Source organism: Mangifera indica, chromosome 1 (genome assembly GCF_011075055.1).
Source record: "Mangifera indica cultivar Alphonso chromosome 1, CATAS_Mindica_2.1, whole genome shotgun sequence".
Lineage (NCBI taxonomy): Eukaryota > Viridiplantae > Streptophyta > Magnoliopsida > Sapindales > Anacardiaceae > Mangifera > Mangifera indica.
Genome location: NC_058137.1, coordinates 23,978,518 through 23,988,408, shown reverse-complemented (window position 1 = coordinate 23,988,408; position 9,891 = coordinate 23,978,518). Strand labels below are relative to the sequence as shown.

Below are 9,891 nucleotides of genomic sequence, written 5' to 3'. Positions count from 1 at the left end.
AGAGATTGGCCTAACTCTCAAATGGTACCCATGAAGAAGGTCAAAGCACTAAGCAATATTTTAAGAATTTTCAATAGCTTCCAGGGATGATTTCTAGAGTGAAAAGTTTTTTGAATTTATTATTATTATTATTGTTTGAGGATATGTTGTCATCTTGATAGAGCACCCATATGATACACGAAAAAGAAAATGAGCATGAAAGATGCTTCACTGTGAAAGAGATTTCATAAGCTTCAAATTGATTAAATTTGCAAGGAGGAAGAGAATGGAAGTTGAAAAGAAAAAGAAGATTCTAATGAAAGCTCTCTTATGCAATGAACAATTCTAAAATTTTGTTAATTTAGATCATATCGTAACTTAAAAAATGAAATAATTAAAAATTCAATAAAACTATATGTACCCATTTTTGTACACAATTTGTATACACATATGAAGTGTTATCATGTGATTAAATGTTTTTTTATCATATGATGACATATTTTAAAATCACCTAATTACATGATGACACATCATTGCGTACATGATTGTGTACCAAAAATGGGTACACATAGCATTGCTCTTAAAAATTACATGAAAATTGAACTTTTTTGATATTGTGAAAATTATGATTCATGCATGTAGTGAGTTGAAAAGTGTTTTAAGTCCAAACCTTGGTGGAAAAATAAAAGCAATGTTATACGTTTTGGTATATATTTATGTATATCATTATGTAATTAAATATTATATTATTCTTAATTTAAAATTAATTGTATATGTCAAATATATACCTATCTATATACTTAAAATATATACACATAATTTTATCAAGAAAATGATATTCACTCTTATTCTGTTTTTTGAATTATTAATTTTATCAATTTCCCACAAAGAAGTTATTCTCCATTTCATCACAACTGCCCACCCAAGTGATTCGTTTGCCTGCCCACTTTAGCCGATCGATAACATCATAGATCTTGTAAAGACAAGATGCTATAACTTTTTTGTCAATTGATTTGTGAATACTTGTAGGTATTGTCGCTTGTGGGAATTTTAGATTGGTATTGTGTTGCATCCATATTTAAGTAAAGCTACCGGAAGGATGCTTTTTGGTGAATGAAAGATTGGCTTGATACCAGAAGAAAGCTCATTAGAATTCTAATTCTAACAGGAACATTTTTACATTTTTTCAAGATAATATGATTCTCACTAGTACTATTGATTCATAAGGATACAAATCCAGAAGGAAAACAGCGAAGAAGAGAAAATCCAACAAAGTACACGAGGCCTAAAAATAAACATTTGTCTAAGATTATGTCGCCAAGATAATAAACAAACGCTTAAACCTATATAAACCTGCAAAACTTAAAATCCACAATAAACTTTAATGGTAGCTACCATAGAATCATCATAATATTTAATTAATCCCTGATGCTGTATTTATGAGATCTTAGCCCTTGAGAAGTCCATCTCCGGATGCTGCACCGAATCCAAGTTAACAACACAAGTTAGATAATTTTGCAATATACATGTTTTCTAAACCCAAAAGAAAGTTGGAAGATGTTCGATTCCGTAAAAGATATTCACCTCAGCCATAAACTTCTTAAGAATCTCCTGTTTCTGCATCTCATCGCTACTTGGGAGACCCGTGGACTTCTGCCTTTGATCAAACTATAGAAGAAACATAAGCAAAAGGAACATAAGAAAGGACCACAGCTCTAAATGCCAACACATCAAGAAGAGAAACAAAATACCCAGGAATATGCAAATATGTTCTTAAATCACAAACCAATAATATAATTCTGCATTCAGTCACTAATTCTTAGTTGTTATAGGTCCTCAAACATGCAGATGTGGACTGTCATTTAGATAACATAATCAGAAGACTAGAACAATCTTATGAAACTGATGATCTTCAGTGATAACACAATGTCTTGAATAAGAAAGGTAGACAGTGTTATCTCGAATAAGAAAGGTAGAAACAGATATGAAAAAGATTGTCTAATTACCATCATCTTTTCAACTGTCTTCCTAGTTTCTGGATCTAGGTCAGATAATTTACTGTTCTCAGGTTCAACTTTCTGAGTATCAATTTCAGGATCTCCTTTCAGCAACGATTTCCACCATTCCATCTGGTTCTGCTTGGTCAAAAGAATAGAGATGGAGTTCTGATCCTCTGCAGAAAGTTATGTGGTGCTTATACAAGATGAACTACTGATAAATACAAGTTTAACAAAAATCATTTTACAATTCAAACTAGGAAGTGGCTCTAGACAAAAGCAATAGGTGAAAAGTAATAAGATGTAAAGAAAAAAACTCTCGAAAGAATGTACGAGAATTAAGGAAAATGTTTGAGCCTTATTGATTTATCAGTTCTTGCAAATTGCCAAAAAAGGGAAAAAACTACTGATGCTACTTGTGTTTTAAATCATAATTTTTTAGAGGCTATTCCCTGGGCACACAGCATGGTAACATACCTATGCTCCAATAACAATCATCAGGCTTGACATTCTGACTAAGTTCCCCCTGCAAAAATTTGTTGCATATAATTAGAAATGAAGAAAATCCAAGCAAACTGGCAGAGAGAGATTAGAGATAGTGATAAAACTCAATACCAAACAGTTGAACACATGTAACTTACATCAATAATAGGAGGCTGACCCTTGAGTCCAACTTTTAGATGGTTCTTCTTTATCTCACACACAACAAACCTTGATTTGGTTCCATTAGGAACTGGAACAATAATAGACAACTCTTGCAGGGTCTGCGTCCAAGAGTAATTATCCAGATCAAGTCCATTTCCTTTATTTGGACCTGCATGATATCAACAAGCAGAGGAAGTAACTAAAATAATAAGCTTGATAAATCACCTTGCCGTCACAGATAAAAGAAAAATGTAGCATGATAAAAGAGGGCATATGCCAATTACAAATATGGCTTGCATACCAAAGTCATTCACAGATATTAACTCAAGAAACCAACAACAAGACAGCCGGGCAAGCAGACAATCAATAATGCCCTCTAGTTCAACATGCAAGACAAGTGACTTACTTCAAAGTGGTCAATGAATAACTATAATTTACACCCTGTGTTCTTCCTTCTGATGACATAGATTTGCAGAGAGCCTCCAAGGAAAATAACTACAATTCGTGGGAACTGCCTAGTATAGTTAACGCAAGGTTCATAAACTCCAATGATGAAAAAACGATACCACATATAAGAAGCTCCAAACTCTGCAAATTAGAGTGAACATTAACCTTTTCTTAACATGAATACTGGCATCTCCAACTTCACTAACTCCTTGACCTATCAAAGCTCCCTTGGCCCATCTATAACTTTAAACAAATTTCTCGAGAGTTCAAGCTTCCAGTGAGAGGTTTGTGTTTGAAAGTGTTTATCTACATTGTCTATAACGCCACAGGTTACACTTATGGCTAAATTTTCAGTATTCATAGTTGATTCCAAATCTTCTTTAAGATGGTTAACACATTACAAAAATTAAAAAAATAAAATAAACCATTACAAAAATTGAATAACATCAATAAAAAATCTCATTCTCCGAGAGAATCATCTCTAAACCACTCATCGTCTAAACCCTCAAGAAATTGCGAGATAATCATAAAGGAAAGTTTCATCGATCCAAACAAATAAAAAAGTAATAACCGAATAAGCAAAGCTTTTGAAAAGAATATCAACATTGAAAAAAATAAAACTTAAGATCGCTTAACAAATTTATTTTCTCAGCAACCAGAAAAATCAAGCCATAAACAAAAACATTATAAAGCGATAAATCCAAACCTCTAGATTGATTTCCATTAGCATCGAGCTTCGGCTCCGGAGGCGGAGCTTTCTTGACGTCAATCGTCGGCAAGTTCTCCAAATCCTGATCCCCTTCCTTCCCCTTCTTAGCTTTCTTGGGTTGGATATCCTCCACTGGCTTCTTCCTCTTCTCCTTGGCCGCTCGCACCACCGCCGTGATCTGATTCTCCACCGCTTCGTTGGCCAGAAAGTCGCTCTCATTCGCCACGAACTCAAACACCTTCTCGAGAAACCCTAACGGATTCGAAGCATCAAATGTCGCACTAAACGGCGTCGTCTTAGAAGAGGACGACGTGGACCCAGAAGCTGAAGCTTTCTTTACCTCCGGCATCTTCTCTTCTTCCGTATAATCTGAGATAATCGCCATGTCTAAGTAGTTCGGAATTGTCCGAGTTATGTGAGTCAGTGAGAAAGTAACGAAATCGAGAGAGGGGTGAGCATAAATACAGTGAAGAGAAAGCTCAAATACGAGGCAAAAAAGAGTTCGCGAACAATTGCAAGGGCATTTATCAAATAACACCCTGTAGTTTTGGAATTAAAAGTATTTTTGCCCACCCAAGGTTTGGCCTAAAAACATTTTCCATTCCTAAGTAGTAAAATAACATTTTGTCACAAAAATAAAACTCTGTTAAAACAATAATAGGGTAAGGGTAAAATAATAATTTTGTTATCTATTATTAAAAAAATAGTTTTGCATTATACATAAATATTTTAAATATAATAATTTAATCTAGAAAAACTTAAAAATTTATAAATTAATCTTTGAAATTTTTTGAAACCTCATATATTTTGAAACTATATATAACTCAAATAATTATAATATGAAATTTATACTCATAATTTGTTGTATTATATTTAATTTTTTAAGAGTATAACTATTAATTTTGAAACTATAAAGATAGATTGATATTTCAAAAATTTTGAAAAAATCTCTATAACCCTTAAAAATTTTCAAAAAACCTCTAATTTGTCTCATGATATATGATTTTATAATAAAAATACCTATATTTATAAGAAGAGATAAAAAACTAGTGAAGGTAAAGAAAATTAATATAAGAGATTTTTATATGATATAAATAATTAAAATGTTTCTTTTAGTTATTGTTAATTACAAGATTTCATGACATCATTGATCGGAACTGGCTTTTCAACTTCTTTGATTGATATACTTTCTGCTTTGTGGAATTGAATCCAATTCTAGCCATATGAGACTGATTGCTCCTTCTTGTTTAATGTAAGGCTTGCTCCTAGACTCGTGAATAAGGCTCCTCCTTGACTTCCCTTCCCTTAAACATGAGCTTCGGCTTAAGTAGCCATTGGTGTCGAAGCTGAAATTGCAAGATCTCTTGTAGACGTAAGAGCTTGTCTTGTTTGTTACTATTTCTCTGATGATTGATGTTGATTACAATTTTCTTTTTTACAATCTATTAATATAGGCTTGTTGATAATTTTCAAATATAAAATAGTAAGTATAAAATAGTAATTTCACTTCATAATATATATTTTTTTACTTTATAATATTGTTGTTTTATTAATAGGATTTTATTTTTAGTAAAAAAAATGTTGTTTTTATCAACTAGAGGTGAAATAGTGTTTTAAGACCAAACTTTGGGTAGGAACATGTGACTTATTTTTTTCAATTAATCCCTATTAATTAGACAATCATCACCACCGTTAGAGTGAAGAGTTGAGCTCGAATTCGCCTAAGTTTGAGTTCGAGTTTACTTTAGTAAAGTCAAACTCATGTTTGAGCTTGAGTTCACTATAAAGATGTTTGAGCTCAACTATTTTTAGAGAAGTTTGATTCGAGTTTGAACTCGATTTGATACAAAAATGATGTCATTCTAATACATAATAGTCAAAACAATGTCATTTTAATCTATTCGTATCAAAATTTTCAAACTTATAAGTTTTATGAGTCAAACACCCCTAAAATTTGAACTCAAAAATATTAAATTTTCAAGTTTGAACTCACTTGAGTGAAGCTTGTTTTGGACTTATTCAAATTGAGCTTTTTATCTTGAAATTGTCTCTAAAATTCATTCCAAAATATTTATAATCTTCTTTATTAGAACTTTTTTTTAAGTTAAAAATCAAACATTTTCTTATCCTTACTTGGGGTGTATATAATTTGGTTCAAACCATAAAATTAGATCGAATCATTTAAAAATTATAGTTTAGTTTAAATTGATAAATTTTTAAAAAACAGTTTTAGTTTAGTATGGTTACAATTTGAACGATTTTCAAACCAAATTAAACTATATTTTTTTAAAATACTTATTTATAACTATATTTTTTTAATAAACAATTAGAGGTATACCTTATTTTGTTATATTTTTATATGTATTTGTATAATATTACATATTTCTATTATGTTATAAAAAATACAATTCAATTAATTTTGTTAAAAAATATATATATTTAAAATTAAATAATTTTAATAGATTCAAATTGTAATTCAAACTAGGTAAAATTATATTTTTTTAGTTTGAAATCTAAAATATTTTGTTCTGGTCTAAACTAAACTATGTTTTTTTAAATTTGTTAAATTTCATATCGTAGGAACGGGCTGTAACTGATGTGGTTAAATGCTCGTTTTGCATGCGAGAGGACCTGGGTTCGATTTCTCGCACCTCCAAAAACATTTTTCGAAATTTTTATAAATTCTGTAAGTCAGTATTGACTTATCGAAATGTTTCAATTTCTTATGGCTACTATTTAATTTCGAATCAGATTATCTTCCCATTTGAATCTCCATTCTTCAATTCTTCTCTGGCTCTCTGAGAATTCATCAAACAGGAACTTCAGTGTCTTCGTTTCATCGCTTGGGCATTGAAGCCTCTTCTTGTTTTAAGCAGTATGTTTCGGGTTTATTTTTTCTTTTTAACGGAAAACCTCACTTGAGTTGGATCACTATTTTCAGGTTGAATTCATATTTACTGCTGCCACTTAAGTGCCAAATTTTTGGATTTTAATACTTGTTGAAAGATTTTATTTAATTTATTGTTGATCTCTGCTCTGCTGCAGCTTGTAACGGGTATAGGGAAAAGAAGAGGCATGGCATCTGAAAGGGAAATTTTTGAGGATTCGGGACCTTTATACCTCACTGCTGTTGATTGGTAAGACCATTTCATAATATTTTGATTAATTTATTGCTTGACTGTTAAGATACTGGGGCACGGAGACTGCCATTTTAGGTTAAAATTGATCTGTATTTAGGCTTCTGGTTTTGCTTGAATATTTATGCTGCAACGTGTTCTATTGTTTAACCGCTAAATGAAACCAGCTTTAGAACCAACAGTTTTGATAAGGTGGCAGGACTTGGGTTATATATTATATGTAAGTTTCCAAATGTAAAGAAAGTATAGTAAACAGGTTCTTGCACCCATTCTGACCGGCATAACAATTGTTATGCAAAAATTAATATTATGTGTACACATTTTTAATACATAATATAAATACGCAAGTGATGTGTCATTATGTGATTGGACATTATTTTTTCTTTAATTCAAAATTATCTAATTACATAATAACATATCAACTATATACCTAGATTATGTATAAAAAATATATACACATAATTTTATTATAATAATAATGTTAGAATATTTGCAATTGCATAAAAAATTTTAGGATTAACAGTTCGAAATATAAATAACCAATCACATAAAAGATACAATATTTAACCAACATTTATATATGAGAGAAGAATATAATATAATCACAAAACTTCAAACTAATGATATCCTATAGGAGCAATTTACCAAAATAGCAAACTAATGATATCTCAAAAAAGTTTTGTAAACCTCTCATATATTTAGACTATTAAACTTTTAAATTTTTGTCTCATATCGGTTATTTATATACTTTTTTATATACACTTTCTTTATATATTATAGAAAGGAGAGCAAAACTAATTTATCTTTTCTTTTTCTCACTTCCTCTCTTTACATTGACAAAATGACTATTTTTTGTTTGATATATTTTTATTATAATACTTACAAGAAATACAAACTCAAACTTCACAAGGAGTTGTGAGAGAAAACAAGCTACAATACTTAACAAATCTACACCTCGGTGAAATTTTCACTTGAGCAACAAACTTAATTTTTCACTCCACCATCAATGCATAAATAAGCATGCTCAAATTTCGCCAAGTGCGAAATGGCATTGTTAAAATGCTATCTCACAAAACTAAATTCTTTTGTGTGCACAATATCTTGAAACAATTTACCTCTTAGATCAATAATTGATGCTTTGATACTATTTGTTAATAAACTTACAAAAGTATGATAAATTTTAAAATTAATAATATGTGAAATAAATCACTAATCACACAAAGAATAAAATATTTGATATTGTTCGACATAACCCGTCTACGTTCATGAATTTATAAAGTAATATACTATACTCATGAAATTATATGAGTATAGAACATTGTATTTTATCGTAAAGGAGCAACTTACCAAAACTCCGGCCACTAATGATATCCCAAAAATGTTTCATAATAGGCTCTTACATGTTGACAAAAGCGCCATAGTCACATATTTTCCTCTTCCATGAACTAATTGATTGTCAAAAAGTATATTTTATAGACTGATAGGGATAACAATCCTTGTATTTTTTTTGTAACAAAATTTCTAGGTAAATGCAAACTCAAATTTCACAAGAAAACTGAAGGAGGAAACAAGCAACAATCCTTAAAAGATAAATTAATTCATAGATATGTGTTTAACTAGTATTTAGTTAAATGTCACAGTCTAATTGACCTTAAGAGAATAACAAAACTAGTGGAGAATTAAAATTATAGAAAAAAGATATGGGTTCAAGTTTTAATATATTTGTGAAGAAAAAATCCAATATCTCATGGACTTTGTAGCTGATTATCCTATGAATTAATCAATTGAACTTTTTGTAACAAAAGTCTTCAGGTGTTAATTATTCTCTAATTTATAATATATTTACAGGGACAATTTTCATCACAAAAGATCAGTTGCCGCAAGCTTGGTCCAAGGAGTGTACAATCTTGAACGGGACCGCCAACAGAACCGCCAAGACCACCAATCTCAAGCTTCTCCATGGTGGAGCTCCTTCCGCTTTGAATTAATTAAGCAACTAAAAGATGGTGTTGATTCCTCAATCTTGGCGCCATTTATAGATATAATAATCCATCTGTTCGCCATCACAAATGCCCATAAACGTTATTGCCTTCCGAGGTACACTAACAAGCCAGGTTCCATGTTTAGAGATATTAAGTTGGACATCAAAGTCTTCCTCAGCAAACTTCATCAAGACTCCCGCTTTCATCTGGCACTGCAGGCTGTGCAGGATGTAGTTGCAAAAATAGGAACAGCTAATATTTGGTTAGCTGGGCATTCTCTTGGAGCAGCTATTGCTTTGCTTGTAGGGAAGAATATGGCAAGGGAAGATTATCCTATTGAAACTTACCTTTTCAACCCACCATTCATTTTTCTTTCTAAGTTGAAGCAGTGATTCGCATTGCAAGCAGTTTTCTGAAAGCTACAATTGCTCCTGTTAATGGGCAAACACCAAACAGATGACTCTTTTTTTGCATTATCTGGCTGGTTTCCTCACCTGTTTGTTAACCCAGATGATCATGTATGCTCTGGATATATTGGTTATTTTGAGCATAGGAAAAAGATGGCGGAAATTGGAGCTGCAAAGATTGAGAGACGTGCAACACAAATTTCTACAGGGAATATGATATTTGGTAAACAAGAGGGGGGTTGCGAACCCTTGCATCTGCTGCCTTCAGCTAATCTGACTATTAATGTGATTCAGTCTCCGGACTTTAAACGAGCTCACGGAATTCTCCAGTGGTGGGATCGAAGTTTTCATGGCCGGTCGGAACGTCACCAGCTCAGGTAATGTATGGTATTTTTCTTGTTGGGATTGCTTGGTGAAAGAATTTTGTTTAAACACGCCGCACGAATCTGGTGGGAAAATGTTAGGTGCATTCAATTTTAAATACCCATTTCAGTATCTAAATAATATATGAGTATCTGATTACATGGTATTTATATATTTAATTTAATACATTTATTTTGAATATTATGACATATCATTTACTTATTC

General features: G+C 31.4%; 2 protein-coding genes across 2 annotated transcripts; one reads left to right on the top strand and one right to left on the bottom strand.

The window, feature by feature from the left end:
• Positions 1 to 1,105: 1,105 nt before the first annotated feature.
• Positions 1,106 to 4,255, bottom strand: LOC123194730 (protein BOBBER 1-like). Its single transcript, XM_044608105.1, has 6 exons — positions 3,775 to 4,255; positions 2,618 to 2,790; positions 2,454 to 2,502; positions 1,986 to 2,152; positions 1,564 to 1,647; positions 1,106 to 1,455 (listed from the first exon to the last, which is right to left on the bottom strand). The coding sequence occupies exons 1-6, from the start codon at positions 4,160 to 4,162 to the stop codon at positions 1,417 to 1,419; spliced, it is 900 nt and encodes a 299-aa protein (XP_044464040.1). The 5' UTR covers positions 4,163 to 4,255; the 3' UTR covers positions 1,106 to 1,416.
• Positions 4,256 to 6,456: 2,201 nt separating this feature from the next.
• On the top strand, positions 6,457 to 9,689 carry LOC123194712 (GDSL esterase/lipase At4g10955-like). The gene is given in 3 exon segments (XM_044608083.1): positions 6,457 to 6,652; positions 6,823 to 6,914; positions 8,763 to 9,689. Coding segments are annotated over 2 exon segments (984 nt in total). The 5' UTR covers positions 6,457 to 6,652; positions 6,823 to 6,852; the 3' UTR covers positions 9,685 to 9,689.
• Positions 9,690 to 9,891: the final 202 nt, after the last annotated feature.

What these genes read in the sequence shown, in the direction of transcription:
- LOC123194730 (XM_044608105.1), bottom strand. Translation starts at nt 4,162, where the DNA reads ATGGCGATTATCTCAGATTATACGGAAGAAGAGAAGATGCCGGAGGTA. An exon ending in TGATTGTTATTGGAGCATAG is followed by an intron (nt 2,153 to 2,453) that starts GTATGTTACCAT and finishes AACTTTCTGCAG; the next exon opens with AGGATCAGAACTCCATCTCT. An exon ending in AGACAGTTGAAAAGATGATG is followed by an intron (nt 1,648 to 1,985) that starts GTAATTAGACAA and finishes TTTCTTCTATAG; the next exon opens with TTTGATCAAAGGCAGAAGTC.